General features: G+C 41.0%; 1 protein-coding gene across 3 annotated transcripts in view; it reads left to right on the top strand.

Moving 5' to 3' along the window:
- Positions 1 to 1136: 1136 nt before the first annotated feature.
- Positions 1137 to 26833, top strand: part of DACH2 (dachshund family transcription factor 2) — a 264018-nt gene continuing 238321 nt past the window's right edge. For 2 of the 3 annotated variants that reach the window (XM_042824971.1, XM_042824970.1), the window contains exon 1: positions 1137 to 1621. In XM_042824971.1, the coding sequence (XP_042680905.1) occupies positions 1137 to 1621 (485 nt within the window). Of the gene's footprint in view, positions 1622 to 2517; positions 2630 to 26833 lie in introns of those variants that run through there. The other variant, XM_042824972.1, reaches the window with a different exon arrangement.

The following is a 26833-nucleotide window of genomic DNA, read 5'->3' as shown; positions in this document are numbered from 1 at the left end:
CAGCTTAACAAAAGATGGTTCATATGAGCAGTGCAACCAGGGAAGCAGCGGAAATACGCAAACAGCATCCAGGATGGACGTGGCTCTGGGCAGCCTGGTCTGGTGGCTGACAACCCTGCCTGTGGCAGAGGTTTGAAACTAGATGGTCATCATGGTTCTTTTCAACCCAGGCCATTGTGTGATTCTATGATTTTGTGACCTACACGTTTTGTTGGTACTCTTCTGTTTGCTTTGCTTACTGAGTGCTGCTGGAGAAGCAAAAATAAAAAAGAACGGGAGAAGTTAGCAGAGTAAGAAAGAAGGTAACAGAAGACTGAAAATAAAGTGCAAATGAACAGGAAGTAAGGATGTTCATACAGAGGAAGAAAGGGACGGAGCTGGAAGAAGAAGTCCAATAGAGCCAGAGTTGGAAAAGCAAAGGAAATTAACAATCCAGTCAGTTGTGTTGGCTGTGTCTGGGTGCGCCAGACTCAACACCTCCACGTGCATTTTTTCTGACCATCGTTCGTGTGCACTCACTCGCTCAGCACTCCTCAGGGACACACGAAGCTCGCTGGGTTTTCCCGCCACTACTCCCGCCACAGCGCGGCCCGCCCAGCTCCGGGCCGTGGCTGCGCAGGCAGAGCGCCGCACGTGCTGCCTCAGGCGCGAGGAGCGGCCCCGTACGATTGCACCTGAAACACGGTGCTGCGCCGGATGGTCGGAACTTCAGTAAGTTACACGTGAGACTTCTCGAGACTTTCTGTGCTACGGCTGTTAGCGAAGGAACACACGCACGCCCAGCAGACGGGACGCAACCCCCGGGCTCCCCTCGCCCCGCCACCGCCCCGCCTCCCCCCGGCAGCGCCGCCCCGCGCCTCACACCCCGCGGCCCAGGTGCTGCGGCTGGCGCTGCCCCGCCCCGCCCCGCCCCCCGCCCCCGGCCGCCAATGGCGGCGCTCGGCCCGAAGGCGGGCGGGGTTCATTGGCTGGAGGGCGCCATCACTCTTCCCCCCGGCGGCGCCGGGGAGGGGTCTGGGAGCGCGGCTGGCGGCGGGCGCTGCGTGTGGGAGGGCGGGCGCGCGCGCGGCGCTGTTTTTAGTAGTACCGCAAACAGCGCGGTGAGAGTGCGCGGGGCTGCGGGAGCCGGGCTGGCCATGGCTGTCTCCGCGCCGCCCGTCATCGCCGCAACTTCCAGCGGCGGCGGCGCGGGGGGCTCGGCCGGCTTGTTCCGGGCGGACCCGCTGTACTCCAGCCCCGCGGAGTCCCCGCGCCTCACCAACAGTCTCGTCAACAGTTTCCTCTCTGCGGGCGGCGGCGGGTCCGGCGCGGGCGGCGGCGGCGGCGGCAACGAGTGTAAGATGGTCGACCTGCACGGTGTGAAGGTGGCCTCGTTCCTCGTGGAGGGGCAGGAGCTGATCTGCCTGCCGCAGGTCTTCGACCTCTTCCTCAAGCACCTGGTGGGAGGGCTGCACACGGTGTACACCAAGCTGAAGCGGCTGGATATATCGCCCGTGGTCTGCACGGTGGAGCAGGTCCGCATCCTGCGTGGGCTGGGAGCCATCCAGCCCGGCGTCAACCGCTGCAAGCTCATCACCAGAAAGGACTTCGAAACTTTGTACAACGACTGCACCAACGCCAGGTGAGCGCCGTGCAGCTCTGCTCCGCCCGAGGGCTGAGGGGTCCGCGCGGGGCGGGTGGGGGGAGCGCGGCGGAGCGGCCGGAGGGGCGGTGCGGCCGCCTTCCAACTCCTCTCTCCCGCAGATGGGCGGCCGGCGCTTTCCGCGCCCGCTTTGCTGTCTCTTCCCTTTAGTTCCGAGTTTCCTCCATTCCTCGCGTCGCTGAAAGTTTCGGCTCGCGGCGCAGCTGAGGGGCGGCGGCGCGCCGTGTCCGGGGCGGCCCGGACTCAAACTGTTGCTCCGAGAGCCCCGCCATCACCGCTCTCCGGAGCCCGGCGGGGCCGCGTGGGAGCGCCGGCTGCTCCGTGTGCCGGAGGTGCCCCGAGCTCCGTGGCTCTCGGCACTCTCGCGGGGCGCAGCTCTTAAGCAACTTCTTTTCTGCGCTCGTTAACACACGCGTCGCCGTGTCTGCGGACTGCGGCTGCCGTGTGAAGTTCGCGCCGGTTGCGGCCCGACCCGCTTTTTTTCCTCCGCGGGCCGAAGCAGGACGGACCGCCGCGCCAGGCTGTCTGTTGTTGCAAGTTCTGTCGAGCTCAGGAGACGCTCGCAGTCGGTCCGTCGGCGCTGCTCGTGCTGGATGCCTGGCGCCGCGCCGCTGTGCGCGTAGTGCCCGCGGGGACCGAGCGCCGCGCTGACATCACGGCTGCCTTCCCGTGACCCTTGTGGCTCTTGTGGCTCTTACGGCCCCTTGGCTTTGCTGTCCTCGCGAACCCAGCGGCTGCTCGGGACGGCGCTGCGGGCGGTGCTCCTTAGGGCCGCTCTATGCGGAGGCGGCTCCGAAACTCGGCTGGCGTGGAAGCTGGCAGCTGAAGAAACACGCCGTTTCTTTTCAGTGACCCTGCCAAAGTTTTCGTCAGAAGAATGCGTGGTCCCGCTTGGCGATCCCTTAGATACGTGCCGGTGTCTGCTCCCTTACAGCCCGTGATTGGGGATGAAGAAACGCTGAAGCGCGGGATGCTTGAAAAGCGTTGGTTCGCGACTTTACCTTTCTTTTGGTCGCGACCTGTGGCGGCGGCAGGGAAAGGCGGAGCGGGGCCGGGCGGGGGATTGGGGGTGTGGGATGCGCGGGCGGCCGTGCAGCCTCGTGCGGGGCCGGGGCCGCTTCGGGCTTTCTCTGTTTCTACCTCCTCAGGAGCAGCTGATCCCTCTTCGTTGCCTCCTCGCTTTTTAAAACATCTCTCGGCCTTTGCTTATATATCGCTAAAGAACACCGCTGGTTTGACGTACGGATAGCAAGGTGTTGCTGCGTTCACACTTTCAGATGCAGTGCGTGATAAACGTTATCAGCGCGTAGGAAACTTTTCTCAAGTATTGTAACTTAACGACGTTAATGGTGTTCTGTCACGCTAATTGAATGCCTAGCTTGTCACTGTATTTACAGAGCTTTTTCCTCAACAGCACAGATTTCGTGATAGAGAAAGCTGGATGCCAATAGCTGAATATGTGTGATCTGATTTCTCATTTGCTGTGAGCTGAGTGGGGCATCACTGCAGTGCCTGGTACCAAACTAACACATGGGCTAGGGCTGTGGGCAGCTGTGTGTGCAGTGCTTGAATTCTGGATCTGGGAGCTCCAGTCTTGCAAAAATGTCATCCTTTAGGGAAAAAAACCCTTAGATATGTATTGTTTTTCCACATGACTCAGGAGTTGCTTCCAAATGAGAATATTTGTCATTGCTTTTGTAGTATCTGCTTTTTTAATTCATAGAAATTTATATGTAGTTTGAACACTAGAACATGAACTTTAAAACTGTCTGAAAAAGTAATGAGAAACATTGGTTGCCGTTGTCTTTTAAGTTAGCTGTCTACCAGAAATTAACATTTCTTACAATACTATGTGCTTTAATCAACTTTTAGTTGTAATGCAAACAATTAATAAATAAGTGGAATAATAGGCATTCTGCTTAATCTATTCCGTTCCTTTTTCTAACTTGAGCTTGCCTGAGGGAAGTGTATGTTTAAGCCATAAGTTTTTGTGTGTTGGATGTATGGAAGGAGTTTTACGTACTTGGAACACAAACATCTTTGACCTTTGCATTTTTTTAAAGAAGTATGCATGTTAATTTCAGCTGTGTAACCAAAATGTGCTCATCTTTGATTGCCATTAAGAAGTGTTTTGTAACTGAATTTGGGAGCAAGGTTTGTAAAATGAAACCATTCCTTTCACTGCAAGTAGCATCTTCAACTATGTGGTGAATACAGCATCATTGTGAAATTCATTAACTTGCTCAGAATATCTTCAAAGATTACTGAAATGAAGGAGCAAAGGCTTAATTTTAGCAGCAAAGAATAAGGTTTATGTAAAGTAGAAAACTATACTGTGGTTTCATCACAAAATTTACAACTGTGTAGAGGACGCTTCCATGATGTCCATACATCAGTCCATAAGTATCAATATAACATGAATGTAACCGTGACGTTTCTTTCAGGGTTTTCATATTTAATGACTGTTTCCTACAGAAAAAGGACAGTATTGGTCTGCTGCTTTCATTGTGTAGTAAGAAGAGCAGTGTGTGAGATAAAATACTGCTTTTTGGGAAGCATTCTAGTACAACTTTTTTTTTTTATGATTCAGAGTCCAGTTCAGCTAATGGTTTGTGTTACTTTGTCTATTCACAGACAATGAAAGCCCTTAAAAATTAATTTAAGCAGCAATACAGGTATTTTATGAGAAAATGAGTCTGGTTGTGTCGTCTATTAAAAGCTCCCCTCGAGTCAGCAGTACTCTGTCTTTTATTAGCAGAACGATGTCAGGATTATAATTAATGCGATCTCGTCAAGAAGCATTGCACAGAGCTTCTGTGTCTATTGATTTTAAATGCGGACATCTGATTACATAAACTTCTTTGCTTAAGTAAATATTTAGTGTGCATTCAGACTCAACCAAACTAGTGGATTTTCGGACTGGTGACATACTGAAATCAGAAACGATTCATTTCTGCTCTCTTTTTTTCATTGTAGGAGAGGTTTTCTTAAAGCGTTCTCTCGAGACTTATCACCAGCATCGTGGGTTTTGTTACAGATGCAGAAGTGAATTTTTCCACTTTCTGAGCAAATTGATTATGCTTCTGGAAAAAATCCCTGGTTCTTTTTGGACACGCTGCAAGTCTGTGCTTGCTTGGAAGTACCAAAATGCTTAAACAGAAGAGTATCTACTCTAGAGAAGCCTTGATTAAAATTCCCCTCTCTTTTCATAGCTGTAGAGCTTTCCATTTGAAGTGTAACATGCTTTTTCTCCAGAATAGAGTATTTATATGTTTCCTGCATGTGTATATGCATAATACATATGTAATTTTCTACTGAGACTTCCACAACTGAAAAATGCTGTTTTTTTGTAGCAAAGACAAAAAAGCTAAACAATTAGGTATTAATGATATTCTTGTTGCTTGCAAAGACCTTTTGAATATGCATTTCTTCTCCTCTTTTTCTTTTCACCATTTCAACCTGCAGAACTCTTCACTGTCACTTCAAATCACACAATTCTACCAAGATAAAACAACATTTAAACTCATTTGCTTTGGGAGGGAAATTGAGCATTTGCACCCAATAAGCCTGATTGTGGAGCTGCATGCAAATTGTGTTTTGATTTATCTCTTTTGCACTTTTTTCCATTTGAATTGATCTTGCATTAATTTTGCCAAGCGGCTCTGTGAGGCTGCAGATGTTGCCCTGTGTTTAATAAATCAATGAGACAGATCTGAATGAATCACTTCAGATGGATTCTCTGCTCGGTTTGATGTCTAGATGTTATTCTTAGCTTGTTATCATGACAGATGCATTAATGTTCCCATACACTGCCAGCAATGTCAAAGAGATTGAAGCTTTTAAAGTGGCGGTATCCCCTTTTCCCCCTTCTGTTAGAATAACTAAATTGCCTTTAGGAATAGGTCAAAATATAAATTTAATCATGACATTATAGTGGGGAAGATTCTAAACTTCTGATTGTGTTCTAACACAAAGTCGCACAAACTCAGTTTCATATGGAATGATTAATTGTGCCCAAATAGTGTAGATCAATATTAAAATCTAAACATAGGATGGCTCCTTAATAGAGTAACCACTTTCTCAGCATTAATATTTCATTGTAATAGGAATGATCCAAATAAATAATATAAGACTAAAACATGTTAAAAGTGTTACTATAAATAGAATATGGTTGTGTCCAAATTGATTGCAGGCTGAAGTAAGGATTTCTTCAAACGAAAAACAACAACAGAAAACACTGGTTCTTTTAGATTTCACTGTGGTTTGAGTCAACGTCTTTTGTGCAAAATAGGAATATTAGTTAATTATTTTTCTCTTTTTACCATTTAGTGCCGGCTGTGTTAGAGAGGTTGCCAGTCACCATTAGTTTCTGATCTGAATAGTCTGCTACCCATTATCTTGGAGCAGAACCTGTGGAACGCAAACAGCAGAAGAGGCTGGGATGTGTCTTTGTGGAATTGGTTTTGAATTCTGGAAAAGACCACACCAAGTCCTCTGCCATGAATAATGGCAATTCTTCCCCAAGTAGGCTGCACACAGTTTGCATTGCCTTTTATCTTTGATGTTTATCAAAACATGCTTGTGCTTCCTTGGGAATAGAGCAGTAGTTCGTGATTTTCTTCCATCGTTTTATTAAACCAGATTTATTTCCTTTTAATGTATTAGAAGTTACTGAGACTGTTACTTTCCTGAAACTCTCTGGAACAGAAGAACTTTTAACTTTTTGTCATTAGGGCTTCTGAGAATAAATTGGAGAAACTGGCTGTAACAGATCTAGATTTATGTTGGCATTCTTGGTATTCTTGCTCCAGTAGTTTCAGTTTGATAAAGGAAACAATATATGTAATAGAAATTCACAGTTTATTCAAATGAGTGTAAGCTTTGGCATTGTTGTATTTGCCTTTCTGTGGTCAATATATCAATGTGTGGCAATAGCATTATACTTAGGAAGCTTCCAGAAGTGACCAGCTCTGTGAACGGGGAATTATTCTCACATTGGGGCTGTTGTTGGATGCACAGCCTGTGTGTGGGGGGGTTCGTTTTTAGGGCAGGTGGAAATGAGCTCTGTTAGAACTGAGGGGCACTGCAAGAATCAATGAGTTAGAAAATCATGTTTGCTCATGGGGCAGCGGCCTTACCGTGAGAAACTGGTATCCTTTCACTTGCATAATTTCTGCAAAATTACCGAAGTGAGCATTCAGAGGCGTTTCAAAGAACTGTCTTGCTGAATTCATTGGCAGCAGACTGGAATTAGGTGAGAGCTGTTTGTCAGTGTTGGTGCTAAAGGTGCTTAAGTCGCAGCTGTCAGATCCCTGCTCTGGTTTGGCTGTGCTGAGCCTCCCTTCCATGCCTGTGCAAGGTGGCTGGAGCAAGGGCAAAGAGCTTAGAAACGGTGGAAGGATCCGATCCCTTCTCATCAAAGGTGTGATGTGCATGATTAAAATCCATTTTTTTCCTACTTTTTATTTAGTCTATTAAATATCAGTGAAAGAATTAGACATATTTGGCATTTTCACAGGCACTAATTTTTTTGCCTAATTTGGCAAGAACAATTTGGTAAGATCTTTAATCTTTTCCCTGCACGTTCTAGAGGTGGTAATTTTGAGTTTTATGTTGTAAATAAAACTGCCCAAAACTTCTGTTTAAAATACTTACAAAGGAAATAGACAGGAACTTCATGTAATTATCAATGTAATTAAACTGTGCAGGTGCATGGAAGTGCAGCATTTTAGTGCTTCTTTATGTGAATAGCAAAAAGGAAAAAGCATATTGCAGTCAGTGCCTCCTGTGACGTGTTCTCGTGGTGTAAGCCAAGGCAAGACTTTGTTATGATTGAACATGCATTGCCATGCACAAGTATGGTAGTTTGTAGTAATTCACAGTGATTTAGATTTATACTGCTTGATATTAGAACTGTGCCTTGGGGCTCCGTGCTTCTGATCTTTGTTGCCTCTTCGTGGAGTTAGTCACAGGGTTTGCTCTCCCCCTATTCTCTGAGCTGTAAGAAGCACCCCTATCCATTAGCTGACATACTTGAATATTGATTTCCCCTGAAGGCTACAATATCCAAATTCTGTACAATTTAAATTTGTTTAATTACCTTTCTTTCTAGTAGCACAGCTGTGGTGTTTGTGTGTGCATAGGAAGTTTATTGTTGTGAACAAGTGTGGGGAGATTGTATTTCCTTGTCAGTACATCTTGACCTGCTAAACCCATTTTGCTCATTAAAATATATGATGTTGGAGCTTTTATTGACTTGCTGAAAAATAGCAATTCCCTAAAAAGTAAGAACCAAAAGAAATGAATAATGCTGGCTTTGTTCCTGTTTGGTGTCTTAACATGTAACGTTTAGCAGTATGTGTTGGTGTGTGTACGTGAAGGTATAAAATGTTCAATTGGAAATGTGTCCGATGATCTTATCAAGCTTCTGGAAATTGATATCTGGTAGCAGCATTTAACCTACATCTAGTCTAGCTGCTATTTATGTGATGGGTTAAAAAGAAAAAGTAGTATCGATCTGCTGCTGGATTAAAGTTTGAAATCGGCAACAGCATGAGCACAAAAGGCTTTTTTTTATGATTTCTCAGCTTGCCATTGATCTACCAGTTTTATTGCATTCATTATTTATTAAAAGAATTTGCAAGCTAAACATAACGTTAAGCTAGTTTGCACACAGGGACTGCACTTAGGAAATTGAATGGAAATTGCATTAGAGATGAACATCTGTGCTATTTTTCCACTCGTGTGTTTATGGGTTTGTATAAAAGGTGTATTGGATTAACAGTTATAACCATTATAGCTTGAAGCAATATGTTAGAATCCTAAGTATTTAGTAGTTGTACAGAAGGGAGTCTCTTTTTGCTTATACTGAAAAGTATGATAATACCATCACAAGCAGAGCCTTCATTGAATTATTCTTTAATAGTGGACGTTTTTTTTTGACCAGCAATGTGTAAAAACTTGGGTATCTGGTATGCATACGACCTCTTATCAATGCTACATAAAGCTCTATTAATATTATCATGAATTGAAGGTTTCTTCAGACAGTTTTAGGGTTGTGGTATGAGTACTTGGCGCATAGACACCGAGGTATTGAAGTGAACAGTGATTTCGTAATACACAATGTGAATGTAAGCAGCAAGGCAATCTTTAGTAGATGATTCTTCAGATTTTTTCCAGCAATTCAACTCATGTTGTGTCTCTCTTAATGCCGATACTTTTGTGGTGTATGGTATCAGTGAATCAGGTAGAAATCTTAACTATTTTGAAATGTTTCCAAATCATTTCACAAGCTGTCATGACAGAAGGGATAGGGTAGACACAAAGTGTAGAGTAGACACAGGATTTCGAAGTTGTCTGCTGTAATACTGATTTTGTCTTTTTTTTCCTTTATGCTATCTCTGTGAAGGGGGTTATTTTAATTGAATATCTGATTACTGAATAGGAAAATCAAAGGAAAAACCGTTTTGAGTGTAAAGTACCTTTTTTAGAATTAAGATGCTACCTATTGTGTTTGTTCTAAAAGTATATGCAGTCTAGTCTGTTTATGACTACTGAAACGTGACACACTTTACATTTTCAGTGCACTTTTCTTTTACTTTTTCTATTTGAGACTCGGCCTGATACATCTCACCAGCTCGTAAGGCTGTGATGGATTCCCTGTACAAAGAAGCAGAAGTGTTCTTCATGCCAGAACACATTCAGAAAGCTGCACTTACTCTTTGAATGCCACCTCTACGTTTTTTTTCTTCTCTTACAGAATGAACCCCATCAAGTCCTAATGCTGCTTTGGATGGAGGTGGTTCTGATTTTCAGTTTAAAGAATCTCAGTGCTTTGCAGTTTTTCCATATTGTTTTGTACTCACTGTTAATAGTCTGCACTGTTGTTCCCAGTGTTAGGCCTCTGCCATCACGGTTCTTGTATCATATTTCAGCTGCTCTGTAAGTAGAGATGGAAAATGCATCGGTTGCATCGATGCCGTGTTAGATCTTTATACACCTTTCTATATGTATGGAATTTTTCAAAGAGCCAGAGTTCAGAATACCATAGAAACTTAATTTTTATTGCGTTTGCTGTGGACACAAACTGAATTTCCCACATAGACTTGTGTGGCTGTAGGGATTACCATAGTGACTTCTCTTTTTTACTTTCGTTTTTAATATTTTCCGTAGCCATGTAAGTACATGAAATTCCCAGCATGTGATTTATTTATTTTTGTTCTGTCCAGTGCGTCAAAATAATGTTTAGGTTAGGATGCTCTCAGGTTACTTTTAGTCAGCAAAACATTGAGTCACTTTTCTCTGCTGCTTCTAAGCCTGTACAGACAGTGAAATTAAAGCAGAAGGCTTATTAATAAAAGCTAATCAAAGTTATTTTACAGCATAACTATGCAGAGATTTAAAGCCATTGGAATTGGCAGAGTCATACAACAGCAGAGGTTGGCAGGGACCTCCTGAGGCAACACAGTCCAATTCCTGTGCTACAGCAGGGTCAGCTAGAGCAGGTTGTCCAGTTGAGTCAGGTGTTGAATATGTCCTTGGCCAGACACTCTGCAGTTTTTCTGGGCAACCACTTTACAGGATTGAAATCATGATGATATAGAAGAAACTTGTTGATTAGCATGCAGTGGGATGGCAGTGAGATGGAAGTTGTTGAAGCTGGCAGTGTACAGGACTGCTAGCCATGGGTACAGTCCCTGACCTGCTGACTCAAACTTCAAGTTTGGGCCAGTGCAGAAACTGCCACTGCATTTGCCTTTTCTAGAGCAGAATGTGAGCTGTAACCCATGTGTCGTCCATGTCACATTTAGCTTAGGCTTTGTGTCTCACAAATTATTTCCTGAAACCCTATATGCATGTGCTGATGACTTGTCTTACTCCTCAGTGCTACCAGAGAAGAGGATTTTTAATTTGTAATACAAAATTGGTGCGGCAGTAATGAAACTCCTAGCACAGATGTTGTGCCAGTAGGGAGATTCGGTTACTTACATGTTTCAATAACTTAAGAGCTGCTAATTAAGAAGATCAAGCTAGTTTAAAGAAAAGATATAAAACTTACTTCTTATCAGTACACTTAAAATACTATTGATTTTTTTTTTTTTTCTTATGCATATCAGTTGTTTTTACCTAGTATAGTTTTTACCGAGCACACTTTTGTGATAGCTGGGTGACTTTTTATAACAGTTAATAAGGAAAGGCCCTGTGTTGGGGAAACATTTTCCCAGTTGTGTTTTGTGAGGCTGATGAAGGCTGCTTGCTCTGCATCTCTGGAGCTGCCTCTTCTTTCATCGTGCATTTGAGCTTTGATGCTGAGGAAGGCAGTTCTCTCTAGATTGAGATGATACTAAAAACAGAAGTTGGAAAAACTCAATTTCATGAGATTTAAAATATATATTTAAAAAAAACCAAACACAACACTCCCTCTCTCCCACAAAACCAGAACAAGGTAAGGTGACCAAAATGCTGGCAATTAGAAAGCAGTAGAATATCAGTCAGAAAATTATAGAATGACTGGGTTGGAAGGGACCTTGAAGCCCTCCCTGCCCCAGCACTTGCTCTGGGCTGGCTGCCCCCAGCCACAGCAGGCTGCCCTGGGCCCCGGCCTGCCTGCCGTTGAGCTCGCATAGTACTAAAGCAAGGCTTAAGGTAATGAACTCAGATAGCTTTTAGTTTATCATTTAAATATGTATTTGTAGGTTTGTGTGGCTTTATTTAGTGAATTTTTTTAAGGCACTTAACGTACTTGATACAGAAATGCTTTGAATTGAGGACACTTGTTAAGAAGTCATTTTTACCAGCTGCATGGTTGCTCTGATGGCTTCATTTTGTTATTTATCTTAGCTCTCAGTGATCTCTCAGAGTTCATGGTGCCCGCAGCCCCTCTGCTGCAGCACACATCCTTGGAGCACAGCAGCATGCTGCGCTCCCACTCTGGGCTGTACCTGAGCAGAAGGAGTGATGCATTGCTGTCTGCTACTGCAGCCATGGTGTGTCTTTAGGAAGAGACTTCTGCAAAGTTTGGGCATTGCTCAGATCTGATGAGCGTAAGCTGGGCAGCTGAGTTCTTACACTTGTGTATTCCAATGCAGGTAGAAACTATCTGTAAGAAATTCTTTCAAGAAAAGCCACAGGTTTTTATTTTATTAATTATTCTCAGTTTAGGATAATCTAGATTCTGTATTCTCGTTCTGTCTTCCAAATTTAGGTTCTGATAGAAAGTTACATGCTCAACTCTTCCAGGCATTTAAGTCAGCTAGATTAGGGACTGAGTAAACCAGCCCTGTGCTGGATTTGACTGGGGTACTGTATTAGAGTCTGAATTATTCTTTTCCATGTTTTATCTCTAAGCGTAGGGAGCTGCACCTTGTATGCTTCTCCTAACCTCTTCAGCAAGTTTCAGCAAAACAGAAACACAAACTTTGTGCTGGTTGTCTCCCTCGGTGTCTCTTCCTGGAGCCCTAATATCAGTGCAGACATCTCTCAATTCTCTGAGATGAGTGGATACTTCTTTAAAAAGAGTCTTGGTTATCTCTTAATACTGTAATTAGTGTTGTGTAGAGATGAGTGCTCTATGTGTTCCCTTTCTAGGAAAGGAACAAAAGACATCACAGACCATTTCTGACGCCCGCCTTCTACTGGCTCACAGTGAGGTTGTACTGCGAAGCATGAACTCCTACTAGGAGTTGGTTTTTGGCATACAAAGAGAAGAAAGAACAGAGCCTGAGTTGGTGTTTGCAGTGTATTTGGGATTCCAGGGGCTGGAAGGTCTGGGCTGCAGCTGCCGTGCTTGATCCGTCTGGTCCTACAACACCTGTGTGATCAGGCATGGGGATCCAAACAGGGTTGGAGCAGCTATGCACTGTGTGCAGTGTGTATACAGTGAGCTATGACTTGATCATGCTAAGTTTCCACAGGAAATCTGATTATCTGTGCATTGCATGCATGATAATATACTGAATGTATTGCTGATTTTGTTGCTGCGTGTATTCTGTGACTTATCTATATCTATTGAATTTAACCTTTGGATCTCTATTGGGAGGGTGGCAGTATTTTTGTGATGCTGATGTTCATTCTTCTACTTTCTGTAGTGAGATAATTAATTAAGCTTGGGTGTTCACTAATAACCCCTGCATATGTAGGGAATGTTGTATTTAGATGGATGTTAATTTCTCTTTAAGTCCACGTAGCCGTACAAACACGCAAAGTGCTGGTAGAACCCCAGAACATTCAGGTAAGGAATTTCTGTGTACTTTAATTCTTCTGACGAAAGGCACAGAGGTAGGAAGGCTCAATAAACACATGATGCCGTTACCTGGTGAACTGTTGTCAGGAATATGGGCCTGCTGATTGCTGGATGTTAATGCAAACTTATATAGGAGTTTTGATTATTTTTTTTCATGTGGAAAATGTTAAGATGGTGATGATTGATACAGATATCTTCTGTGGAGTAGCTGTGTTTGGAGAGAAAGCATTTCCTTTGCTGTTGAAGAAGCTTGTCTTTTTCATTTCTAACAATTTACTGGAAGCTTTCTAATGTGAATTTCATAGCTCTAGTACTTATGGTAGTACCAAGGCTGAGAGAATATTAAAAATGTGGGTGGAAAGCCAACTTGCAAATGGCTGGCTGGATCATGGTCAGGAGATTCGCTGTCTGTGGAGGCAATCTACCATGCATCCTCAGCAAAATATGAATTCAAGTTTTTATGGCAAAATGGACTGCTTATCAAAGGAAAACAAATACTGTAAGGTAGTGAAGGAATGATTATAAGCAAGTTAACTTCAGCAGGAAAATAATGGGTATTAAGGAAATCGTAAATCTGATGAGACTCAAACTATGTCATAAATGGTTCTTAATTTAAATGATACTTTTCCTTTTCAGTTTAAGTATTTGTTTAATTTTTAACTCAAACATAGAATCTCTGTGCTACAATAGTAATGAAAAGTGAGATGTTAAATTAAGTACTAACAAATTGCAAAAGTTTTAAATAATACATAAATTTAACTGACACTGTAGTACTAGAAATGTACTAAAAATGTAGGTTGTGTTATCAGTTCAACTTCCTTGTAAAATAACTGCTCTGGAAAATTTATTTCAGAAGGAATAAATGTTTTTTAATGGTTACCTTAGAAACTTCAGTTTTCTTTAAGGCCTACCAGTTCTGTGTTTCAAAGCAGTAGCAGTCTCACGAAACACAAATGCTGTAAAGTACAGCTGTTCACTGATGTGCGTGGAAACATCCGAACTTCCTCAATCTGAGACCAGAAGCGTGGTCGGTGATCCACCAAATACCTGCACTGCTGAATGCTGCGTGAGCTTAGATCACCATCAGTGGTTAGCAGTCTTCACATCAACCTGTTTTTTTCTGGGAAATCCTATGCATTTTGTGAGTTGAAGTGGCAGTTGGTGGACCATTTATTACTCATTCATTTTTGGTGGAAAACTCGGCCTTGTATGTCATTTAGACTTTGTGACACGTGTAGCCTTCCAGGGCCTAATGACTTGTGTGCAGATGGGCTGTTATTTATTACAGTCATGTAGAATAAAATTGATTGTCTTCTAAAATTAATTTTTCATTTGCCTCCAGCTCTGCTTTAATAGAGGACACACAATTGCCTGTTTGCAGAAATACTGTTTAATCACATTAATCTCAGCCCCCCAGGCCGGTGAAGATAATTGTACAAACGAACAGCAAAATCTGTATCTTTAACTTCTTTTTATGATTAAATTATGCAAATGACTTATCTCCTGCCCTTCCAAGCACTAATCATCTAATTAGGAATGATGTGTTAAAGGGATGGTTTTGAATCGAGGGAAGGGGAGAATGCAGGAAGCAGAAAATGGAATCTGACAATGAAACTGTTGAAGGTACCGTGGTTGTAAAAGAGAAATTTGTGTATTTGTTCAAAAAGCAGTAAAGGATATTTCTGCTATTTATGGGCTTGCTTTAGTGATGCTTTTTATTAAGATCATAATTCTATTCACTCTTTGTTGCTCATAATTTTCCACGTTATTCTTAAAATTCAGTTATTAAGACTAAAGAATTCAGTCACTTTTTATGAAAATTGTAAGAGAAAATTCTAAAGTAGTGCAGTGGAAGTGTGTCTGGTTTCAGTATTATGATTGGAAAGGAAAAACGTGTATTTGTAGATTGTTTTTTAAATAAAAGTGTTTGTCATGTTAGTACTAGATGTATTGAGTCTAACAAATACTTCTATTCACTGTTGTCTCTTAAAATATTCCATCATCTCTTAAAATATTTAGAAAAAACACCACCAAAAAAACACAAATTGGATTTAAAAGCTGTTAAAATGCTTTTTTTTTTGTATAGCTTTTGGATGCTTTGGTGTTAAGAATGTCAGTTCTGGCACTGCTTTCATTTCTCTGACAGAGACACAACTCCTGGCATAATGTTTACATAAACACATTATGGGTGGGGAGGCTGCATTTCCTTCTGTGCCCCCTAGGAATACAGTTGAATTTTCAGCTTATTTTTATCTTCGTCGGCATTTTCACCATTATCATCCCAAAATTCTTCACAAAAGGAAAGATGAGAAAACATTGAAGTTTCTTACAAAACATGTGTATGATTATTGTTAGAATTATGGGGAACTTGTTAGGAAGTCATTTCTTTGTAGGTTCTCATTTGAGTCTTAGCAGAAAAAGCTCTCGTGACAATTTAAGGACATTTTTCCTCTTAAGTTGGAGATTCTCTGATATGATACTTAAGGAACAAATAATCCTAGACTGCGTTTTTCTGCTTAGATTTGCTGGATCCAGTTATTTGCCACCACAGAGATAATAAGAGGCCTTGTATTTATCTTGATACTGTGTGAGAAATCAATGGAGAGAGCATTGGACAAGTATCCAGCTGAATTTTCTAACCCTGATGGCTTTTTCACTGAAGTGCTGTAGTATGGTAAGACTGATACTGAGGTCAGGACATCTTAGAAGGGAATCTGCTGAGATATGTCATGGCATCTGGTGTGCAGCACCATCTCTGGGAGCTACTTTTAAAATTTTAGTATCAGTGAGGAATCTAAAAAATTCCGTCTTAATTCTGAATTTTCTGACTACTGCGTGTAAGAAAATGGAAGAAAAGTGGTCTGCAGTAAAGATTCAGTTATCTTTCCACTCTTCTTGTCCATGGGTGCCGAAGTCTTTGTTACCAGCTGCTCATTCAGGTATTTTCCTTACCTCTGTACTAGCCGCTTTTCTTTGAGTAATGATGTGACAGTAGATGGTGGGTCTCCACTCTGGATCTCAGATCATTTTAAGTTGTCGGTCTGGCAAGAAGCTGGACAAGAAAGAATAAATCCAAGTAGTTCTGTATGATTTACAAATGGAAGATGTAGCAGAGCTATCTCACGATTTTTCTTTGTATTTGTGTTCAAGAGTATGAAATCATTGAAGCACATTCCCTCAAGTATCTCTTATTTGTAGATTAATTGTAGTGTGTACATAGAGGTGTTAATTCTCTGTGCTGAGATGGACTATTAAAGTTTGTCAGTCCCTATCATCTTTAATAACACAGTGACCTACAGTAACACCTTATATAATTGTGAGGTCTCCTACATGTGAGAATTTCTTTTGACCAGTCTTAACCTGCCTGCAATTTTATAGAACTGCTTGCTGCCTATTCATGGCATATTTAAAAATGTAAATACAAATGCATTTCAGCTGTTGGAGTTAAGAACTGGTCCCGCGCTTGAGCAACCAAAAAGATTACATACAAGTAGAAGGGAGCAAGTGTAAGACGTGCTTCTTTCCTTCTTTTGTTTGGATTTTTTTCTTCTCTTTTACTAGAGCATGGAATAACATCTTCCTAAACTGGATAGCTGCAGGAAGGTGGGACACCTGAAGGCTGGTGTACACTTTGCCTGAGTGATAGATGTTTTGAGGGGAGTGTCTGTTACATGGCTTTTATTTTCAGTGTTCTATTGTTCTTTTTTTTGGTCTTCATTCTATAGCAGTGTTTCTGAGATGACGAGCAGTCCTTCCTAAAGCAGCAGTTTTCAAGTGGCTGTTTACGGGGAGAGGGAAGTTCCAACAGAAATTCTCTTCCCTTTGAAAGGACTTTGCTTATGCACTGCCCATACCTCCTGGAATGCTTACTCCCCTTGTCGAGGTTTTCCTTAGCCTTGTGGGATGTGTTGCTGTTACCAGTATGCTGTCTTGATGAGCAGACGCTCCTCTGAAAAAAAGTATTTTAATAGAAACACGAGTTAAAGGATTTTTCACATGACCTTGGGACTTACAGTGATATTCAGTACTGTTCACGGTTTTCATACTCATGCAGCCCCTGTTTTCAGTGGTTAAGGCTATTTTAATATTAATCAAATACGAATTAAAAGTATTTCTTAGAAATAATCTTAAATAAGTTACTCTGTTGCCCACTAATTTCAAGTTAGGTTCGAAATCCAAACGTAGTCCCTTCTGAGGTGTACTTGTGGGTTGGGTTAATTGAATAGTTTTTGAAGAAATGTTTAATTCTGTTATTGAAAAGAGATATTGAGATTGAGAAATAATGAAATATTCAAGAATTCATGGCTCAAAGTATGTATCTGGAACCCTAACCCTGAGATCATAGTATGATACGAAGTGGTCTTCGTACTTCACGTTCACATCATTAATTAGTTGATGTAAAGGACCAATGTATCTTCACCTGTTTGGATGAAGCTGCACTTTGGTATACTGAAAGCAATACATTCTTATGCTTCCCACAGCAGTAGCGTGTACACTTGAAATTGTTCTGGAAGCTTATAGATGAAACGACATAGTAGGAACATTTGTGTAGTCATGTTAATACATTTACATTAGCTTTATCATTTCTTACCTTAGAATTTTGAGCTTCTCAGCTCAGAAGTTACTCAATTTCTACTTTTTAGTGACTCACATTAAAAATGTCACATTCACTTACTGTAGCAGTCTGTGACTCAGTGTTGTTCAAGTTTTGGGATGCAGCTGTATGAAAAAGCAGTGGTAGAATGGAGGTAAAGATTCTCAGCAGTGGAAACTTGGAAGGCAAGATGACATGCACATGATCTTCAAACTCATGAGGCTGTGTATAGGTTACACTTTGAAGTAGGAGTGTGTGCGTGTACGTATGTACATTCTGCTCAGTTATTCTCTTTTGGTCATACTTTATATGTATTAAGAAATAGCCATTAAATTAATTAGTGAAGTGTAGGAAGGTGAAGGTGGAATTTCTAAACTGTACAAACATGCATGTTCACAGCTTTCCAGGAATCATTTTTATTTCTGCAATGCATCTGTATGGGAATTGCTAAGTCACAGCCTGAGCCAATGATTGAGCACCTGGTGGAGGGACACAGCCAGCCCTGGGAGCACAGGTGGAAGCAATTCACTGATTGACTGGAACCAGGTTCCACTGCTCCCTAACCTTATTTAAGGGCTGGCTGTCACCAGGGAGGGTTCTCTACTTGGAGATCTCTTTTTTGGAGTTTTTGGTGAGCCCTGATCCATGGAATGGGTAAGCAGATCTTTCTTGAACTGGATTGTGACCATCGCCCTTTTTTGGGTAATTTAGAACTCGTATCCGGCATTACCTTTCCCTTTAGCATCAAAGTCCTTCATCTTAGGTTTCCTTTCCCAATTGTCCTGTCTGTTGGATTTTTTCCTGATTTTGCTATTTGGGTAGCATGGACCTGACTCTGGGATTGTGCAGATTTTTGCTTTGAAACTTCCTCCATGCTGTCAGTTGTGTTGTAACAGGCGTTGCCAGAAGCATCTACAGAGTTGTGTTTTCTTTTATGTCTATTGCTATGAGGACTGAAAATCTTGATGGTGATTAGTGTTTTGAAAAACTTAAACAAAGAAGTAAAAACAACCGCAAATAAACTTCAAAAAAGGTGAACAAAAAAGTACCCTCAAACAAACAAAGCCCCTAAAGACCCAGTAGCTACTGAGCTGCATGGTATTTTTCTGCTGCTCTGTTCATGTTCTTTATTTCCTGTCCTGCATCGGCAGTTGAAGTTGTAAATTCTTTGTAGAAGGAACTGTATTTTTGTTCTATTATGTTCTGTATGATTCAACTGGGATCTGATCCATGAGTAGGGCTGTACAATTTTAAAATAATGCCTATGGGGGGAAGTTGTACTGTTAAATTCACCATTAATAAATTAGTCAGAATTAGTATTAAAAAAAGTGCAAGAAAGAGTAAACAGAACTCTCACTTCATTCATGTTAGTTAATAGAAAATGTTCTGCATGTCAATGTACATTTTATTCATATTAAAGTAATGTATCACTACTGGAAAAGGGTCCAAGCAAGCTTAGTTGTGGGTCCTGATGTGAGAGGAAATGAGCAAAGAAGAGCTCTTAGTATGGATTTCAAAGGTTCTTCAAACGAGTTTGTACAATGCTTTTCTCTTGCATGGGGTAATTAATGTTTGCTATGTTTGTTTTAATTTAGGTATGATATAATGTACTTCTCATGTTGTATGGGGATTAATATAAAGAAAAGAATAGATCAGGAAAGCGTTAGCCTGGTATTCTTCAAGGGAAGGTGTCGGGTAGGAGGTAGGTGGTGCACTGTAGTTGTTCTCTACACACATAGAAGATGTTTGCTGTTGCTATTAATAGCACAGGAAATGAAGGTCTAATTTTGGCAGCAGGCAGGGAGTGTTTGGGGGATAGTAGGAGTGCTTAAGTCGTATTTGCACGTGCTGGTACATGTGTCTCTTATTTAATTGGTTGCTAAAGCTTGCAGCTCTCTTCCAGTAAATAGGATGAAATAGTCATGGAGAACATCAATTTTAAATCAGTTTAAATATACGCAGATTGCCTGAGGGCTCTTCATGTACTTATTTAAGGTTCCTTTCAACTTGAGCCGTTCTGGGATTATTCAGAAAGTAATGGTGTCCAGGCAGAACAAAACCCAACAGAAAAGTAGTGAGAGTGATGGGTGAAGAGCAGCTTCTGTGTGTTTGGCCAAGGGTGGTGTAAAGCTGTGAAACAGCATGGAAGGAGGGAGCACTCATGGCTGGTTAGAGGAATTAGAAGGCAGATGAAGTTATCGGTAGTTAAAAACAGAAGCAGGTGGTCTGCAAGTACAGCAAACTGTAAAACTCTTTCCCGCTGAACACTGCAAAGGTTTGGCTGTGAATGGCTTTCACAGGATGGACGAGTTAGGGCAAGAAAAGTCTGTGCAGAGGTGGTGCTTCTGATCCAAAACTTGCGGTCACCCAGCACTCAGCCAAGGAGGTATTACCAAGTGCCCATCAGCTTGTTGGTCAGCTTCTGCTGAGAGCTGCCTTTTGCTTCTTTCAGCTTCTTTGTCTTTTGGATTGCTCCTAGTTGTTAATTATGATGTATTTATGAACATTCTGAAGGAACTCATGAATGCTGGAAGTTGCCAGCTAGGTTAAGTGTATTGAAAAAATTATCAAATTGAAATGAAGACTTGAGGAATGTAGGAAACTTGTTGACTTGGTTTCCTCGTTTCTGGAGATGCATCTCCACCTGCACCTGCTGGGCAGCTGGGGAGAGCTGGAGTGCTGGGCTGCCTCATGGAATTCCCCCTGGTGCTACCAGCATGTAGCTGAAGCAGGTCAGCAGGGTGGCAAAAAGGAAGCTGGTGGTTGTGGATCATGGTGTCCTTCATTGGGCTTCTTCAGGGGCTGATGTCTCCTGTTGTGCTAGAAGTTGGCAGCTGTGACGTGGGCTGGAGTGAAACATGGATCCAGAGCCTGCTGTGTGGGTTTGGGGAGCTGTGCAGGGAATTGATCACAGAAACACTACTTTCAACTTCTTGCGAGTTATTCTTAAATAAAAGTAGACAGTCATTGATAATTCAGTAAATTATCAACTTTATCTGTTTAGACAAGATTACAGTTTAGATGTGGCAAAGCAAGTCACTTTCTTTATTATTGAATGAAGCTTGTTTTTAGACTAACATTACATATGTGGGAATATATGAAGTGAGTGAGGAGAAAAAGCAAATAGCTTTGGTATTACATTAAAGAAAAGTTTGGAAGAACGGGAACAGAGCTATCTGAGAGCACTGACGTGACCTCTTTTTTTACTTGCCAACACTAAAAAATCACCTGTTAAGGGGTTAATATATAATTATTTACCAATTACCCAAAGGTAATAAAATACAAATTGCATATAATACTGTACACATATGCATAATAATCTAGAAAGATGTCTCTATTCTTTAATGCAGTGTTTTGAATCTGCTTATGACCCAGCTTAAAGACAAATTTTAAAAATCCATTTTTAGGAAAAGAGTGTTTTATATGGTGACGTATACACTTCAAAAGAAACTTTTACATGGCTCTCTATAGGGCAGTTTGGAAAACAAGTAGTAAAGTGTCTGAACAGCATTTCTGCATTGCACTTAATGAAACATTTCAGGAAGCTTACTTCAGACAGTTGAAAAGAATTAGTCACATTCTTTCTTAAGTGTCTTGGTAGATTTCCTTATCATGTATTCATTACAAATAAATTAGCACAGGGCTGTCGTCATAATGGCGACTAATGAGGCAATATGATTTCAAGGTCAGAGCTGGAAAAAGAACATTATCGTTTACTTCTGCTGCTGAGGTGCTTGATCTTTTTATAAGTCGGTGAGATTCAGCTCTTCAGGGGTGTCTAGTGCTGCTTTAAAATGTTTAACTTCAGGGTGTTTCATCCATAGCTGTATGAGTTCAAAATACATGGATCCAGTGGTAGCAGGAAAAGTATAATTCTACAGGACTGGATCTGCAAAACCAGAATTATCAGTAGGAAGCCACTTTAATGGAAAGACTGTGCTGAAAACAGGGAGGGTGCCTTCAGCCTTAAGTATCTGGAGGTCTTAAATAACTTGTCAACCCGAGTACGTCCTTCTGTCACCCTTCAGCAGCTGAAGTCTCTCTTGGAAATAGCCACTGATCAAACTTAAAAACAAACTAGAAAATGGAATGACATCAGTGCATCAGAATGACATAAGCTTCTGGAGTAGATGCTGGCATCCGCTGCTGCTTAGTGCCCCGAGGCGCCATGGCACAGTACTGGGTGAGCAGATGGGGTAGCTCACCACTTCTGGCAGGGCAAGTTCTGGCTCCTTCCAGCCTGTGCATTCCCAGTCCATCCTGCCCTGTTCCTGTGACCCCTTGGTGTGCACAGCTGCTTGCTAGTGTAGGAGGAAACTTAACAAAAGCATCAGGAATTAAGAGGTCTTCTACAGGTTTTTTTAATTGAATAAGCTGAGCAAACAGATGGGCAAGCACTGTAACACAAAGATAGGGGCACATGTGAGTGCAGCTGCCTGTGAGGCTGCAGCCATCTTTTGGGCCCTCAGGGTTGTGGAGATGCCAGGTTCAGTTCCTAAGTTGAGCACAGAGATGTTCCCAGCACTGTGCTAGCAGCTGGCTGCAATTGGTCTTGTGTTTTTTACCTATGGAGAACATGTTAAACCTCTTCTGAAGTAAATGTTCCAGATGCTGGTTTTTCTGAACCCGGTATTCAGAAGAATGGTGCAGTGGGGTATATGCAGTTCATAGTCTGAACAACCTTATCTTGTTATGTGTTATGTTTGGTCATAAACTCGCAGCTAATTTAGCATGAGTGGGTTTGATTTTTGGTTAGAAACCGTACAAGAAGGTGCTGTGTCCTGCAGAAGAGAGCAGGGTTGTTTGTTTGTTTGTATAAATGCAGAACTGATCTTGCTCCATGCTATGGAATGTAGCTAATGGAAGTATCTGCTTTGAGATTCATGAAATTGAGGTTGCATTTGATTTTGATGATCAAAGAACTTAGATGTGTGTAGCTTAGCAGCTTTGATAAAATAGTGTAGCATGGACTGTTGCCTGATGCATGATTCTTTTTATTTATATTATATAATATATGTATACAAGCATATGTATCTACATGATATAACTTTAACAATTTTAAAAAAGATTTCTGTTAAGTGTTATGGAGATTTATTTGCCTTTGTGATTTTGTTTGAGTCATCTCAGCATTTCCCCATGGAGTTAATTGTCACTAGGGTACTCTTTGTTGAACTGCTGAAGTAATTTATGAATTTCAGATCTCAGTTTTCTGGTACTTGACGAAAGGAGTGAAGATCAGAGATCTTTAGGTTTGTATGAAAATCTAATGGATGTTGAGGCAAGATGCATATTTCTATGGCTGCTTTTGAAAACTTAAGCCTGAGCCTTGAGATGAAAAGAGAGGTTTGATCCATTCAAGAAACAAAATCTGGACACAGTTAGTCCTCGAGGACTGAAAATACAGTAATGGAGAAAGTACGATTTGGTAGAAATTATAGGATAGAAAGTCTGTATTATTGTGAAGTGATCGTAAAAATTCCCTGTCATTTTCTTCAGATTCTCTCCTGTGCATTCATGATAACAGTTGCTTAAATTTTATAATAAATTAAAAAAAAAAAAACTTCTGAAAGCACTAAAAAGCCCTATGCATGGGTTTTCTTCTTTTTTAACCTCTATTTTACCAAAGAATCTAAGTGTAAGGTGAATAATAAATTCAGTCCCTAAATCCTTGTCCCGAATTAGTTCTTCTTAAATGTTTTGTTTCTTTATTATGAGTGAACTCAAATGGAATTAAAACAGGCCAAACAAATTGAACTTACCAAATCTGTGGCTCTGTAGAAATTGATTTTCACACATTTTTAAGCAACAAATCACAGATTCATTTGTAGAACAGGTAGATTATTTTTTCCAAGTATAATCTGATTTTATTGTTTGTAGCTTTGTGACTATCCCAACATAATGACCGCTGTACAGACAATGTAGACTGGAAGGGATTTCAGTCTGGAATGTGCCTTTTCTTTTTGTGGTGAGAAAGAGAGAAATAGGCAACTAGCGTCTCATCATTTATATATCACGATTCAGTGTCTCAGAGCCTTGGGCTATTATTTCAAAATCCAATATATTCAAACTTTGGCCTCAGAGAGCAGTAGGATCAGTACACAAGAACAATAGAGTGATAAATATAGATTTTTCATTAAGGAAAAGACTATATCCTGTCATGTTTGAATCAGTGTTCAAAAGAGCATCTGAGAATTCATAGCCTTCTATAGGCTTTAGCTTTATTTTTGCTGAAAAAATGGACTTAGAAGTCTTTTCATGTTAGAAATAAAATCTTAATATATGCCAAAGGAGAGCTCCACTGACCCTGTGACAGTAATTTAATGCAAGTCAATTTTAAGCCATGCATAATTACAGGCGCAGTGTGGAGCACTGCTCATTTTTAAGGGTGGTTTGTGCAAAGTGACACAGATCCAGTTGCACTGCAGCTGGCTAACTGGGATAGGCTTTGGTTTCCTGAGCTGGATTGCCTTTCTTCACTGAGTTCTCTGCTACGTGAGAAACCCGTTTTGGTAGTCAGTGTACACACAGTATGCTTCTCCTTGTAGCATAGAAACTATGGATTTATAGTACTGCAGCTAGGTTAATGGCTGGATAGCATATGCTTGTAGGCATACACGGTATAAATATGCTTTTCTGTGTGTAAGCATGCCACCTTCACATATGGGGGTCTATCTGCTGAAGATCTTGAAATTGCTGAACTCAGAGCCTTTAACACACGTTGTGTTCTGGGAGGTTCTTTCAGACTTCAGAAATTGTTTTCCTTCTCATTTAGACAGATTTGCACTGTTTGAATAGAGCAGCTGTGATAGTGTGCAAACAATCAAGATTTATATTGAAAAGTAGTTTTTGTGCTCTTTGTTGTACTCTCAAGAAGACCATTTGTTCTCACTTTGAAACCAGCCGCCTTACGTGCATGGTGCATGTGCTGTCTGGTAACCCAACAGTGCGAATTTTTGGTTTCTGCTGTGAAGGAAACCTATGACTTTGGGTATAGATGACAGAGAAAGGTAATTCATTCCATTCCATGTTTATAGATATCTATGTAAGCACATCAAATGTGAGTGAAAATAACATTGTGTATTAGAGAAGTTTTGGTACGTACTTTGTATGTAGGCAGCCATTTATATATTGCTGCTGTTCTGTTTTTGAGGTTTACCAGAGGAGATTGTTTGATTTGGTCAGATGGAGAGTGGAGGCAGAATGATAAACTATGAGTTTTCTTTCTGATTCCTGACAATGACATGCTTTATTCTGTATTGTTATCAATACAAGAATAAAAGTGCACAAATAGTATTATTTCAGAAGTTTTCTGCTTGCTTTTAGCTAATAGGACTCCAAGTGGATATAGCTTTTCCACCTGCAATCAAATGTAATAAACCTTCACTGCAGAAGTCGAATTCCTGAGGAAAAAAAAAGTTGGAAGCTCACACTTACACCATAAAACCTTGTTTATTGCAACCATCAGTCTTCGAAGATGTGCCCCACAATGGGGTTTGGTAAAGCCATTACAAGGTGCCGTATGAGTTCCATTTGCCTACAGTAAATAGAATGTCAGAAGTGTCAGGGGGAAATAAATATCGGGCTGGTTAAAAGGGAGCAGAGATGGCTCAAAGCATCATTGAGAGGATTGATTTATCTGGCATGCTGTAATGACTGCAGATGTGGATCTGTTATTCTAGATGAGCAATGAATTTGATGAGCTGATAACACAGGGCCAGAGAGGCCTGGTTTTAATTACTGATGAGGAATTTATTTGTGAAGCACTGTGATTTACTGAGGGTTTGTTCTGTTATTGACAGGTGACCTTGGGGCTGTTCTCTTTTGATGAATAAAAAAAAGCACTATTTTTAAAAAAGGAAAATGGTTTTATCAGTGTTGTGAATACAGTGAGGTCACTGTAGGTACAGTATTGTCTTTCAGGCCATCTTTATATGTAATTATTTTTTGTAGCTGTTGTTAATCGCCTCTTTGATGGAGGTTGCTGTACATGCTCCACTTGCTACTTAAGAGAGAAATTTTGGTGTGGGGAGTTGCTGACAAGAGTACGTTGAGCGGAACTTCAGACTAATAACAAACTCAGATTATCCAAATACGCATTCCTGGGTTGTTCAGCCTTCCAGCTACATACCTTATACGCTGTGTAGTACTGCTGCTGTTCTGATTTCTCTTACTGAGAGGAAGAATACAAAGAAATTGAAGACTTTTTTTCTTACTCCAAGTAAATATATTGTCTTCACTAGTTTTTAAGCAGTACTTTTTCAGGATAAGTTTTTATCAAGATGCAGCTTTTTGTTGGACTGAATGCACTTTCCTTTTTGAATGGTGTATTCAGTGGGAATTCTGGTGTTATTATTTTTGTACTTAAGCTCTTAGTTAGAAACTGTGGTTGCAAATATTAATATCAGGATAAACTGAAGTAGCTTCTAGTTCTTTTGTGGTTGGACTCAATGATCTTTAAGGTCTTTTCCAACCTGAGTGATTCTGTGATTCTATCCAAACTATGTTGAGATGCCTAAAGACCAGTAAACATGCATGGTACTATTTACTCAGAAATAAATAAGCAACCAAAAAAACCCCACCCACATCCGAAACCAAACCAGAACCCAGAAACCCCCCGAAACAGAAATAAAACCAAGCCCACTGAATAGGAAGCCACTTTCACCTGAGAATCTTCTGTGTAGTTTTTCAATGAATACTTGCAGTAACCCTAGAATATACCTGGGAGAGGTAGGTCCTGAGTCAGGGAGGTGTTTTTCCTTTTCTGTGAGCTTCACAACAGTAGTAGTATTATGCAGAAATGCTTTTACTCCTTAACTGACAATAATATTTTATGGGTAAGCTTGCTAACGTAATATTTGTATTGAATGTAATTGCTGAAAAATGAAGAGATTTTTCTGTGTTACCTAAGCAAACATGATGCTTCATTTGCTCCATGTACACCAAAAATCTGTTCAGACTGTTAGATGTTATTCTTATGAAATGAAAGAAAGGTTCTGTAGGCTAACTGGAGAGGAGGTGATAGGTATAGTATCTGTTGTGATCAAGGGGGAACCCTTGAGCAGAGAAATGCCAATTATCTCACGAGGAATGAGTAAGAAGTATGTACTAACAGACAGGCAATGCTGGCTGGGCCTACAAGAGTTCTGTGAAGTATCTCTCAGATAGTAAGAGCCAAGAAAAGATTGCTAGGCAATGATGTAAAACGGAATAAAGTATTATCAGCTTTGCACATAATGAAACTGAGCCTAATATTATGAATTAGCTTTAAAACTATGAAATTTGCTTTTTACAAATTCCTGTTCTTCAGTTCTTAGTCTTCTTCTTTTTTTTTTTTTTTTTTTTTTTTTTTTTTTTT

Source organism: Centrocercus urophasianus, unplaced genomic scaffold (assembly GCF_019232065.1).
Source record: "Centrocercus urophasianus isolate 14NV4802_14NV808 unplaced genomic scaffold, USGS_Curo_1.0 seq_24, whole genome shotgun sequence".
Taxonomy (NCBI): Eukaryota; Metazoa; Chordata; class Aves; order Galliformes; family Phasianidae; genus Centrocercus; species Centrocercus urophasianus.
The sequence above is the reverse complement of the archived record's forward strand: the minus strand, read 5'-3'. Positions and strand labels throughout refer to the sequence as shown.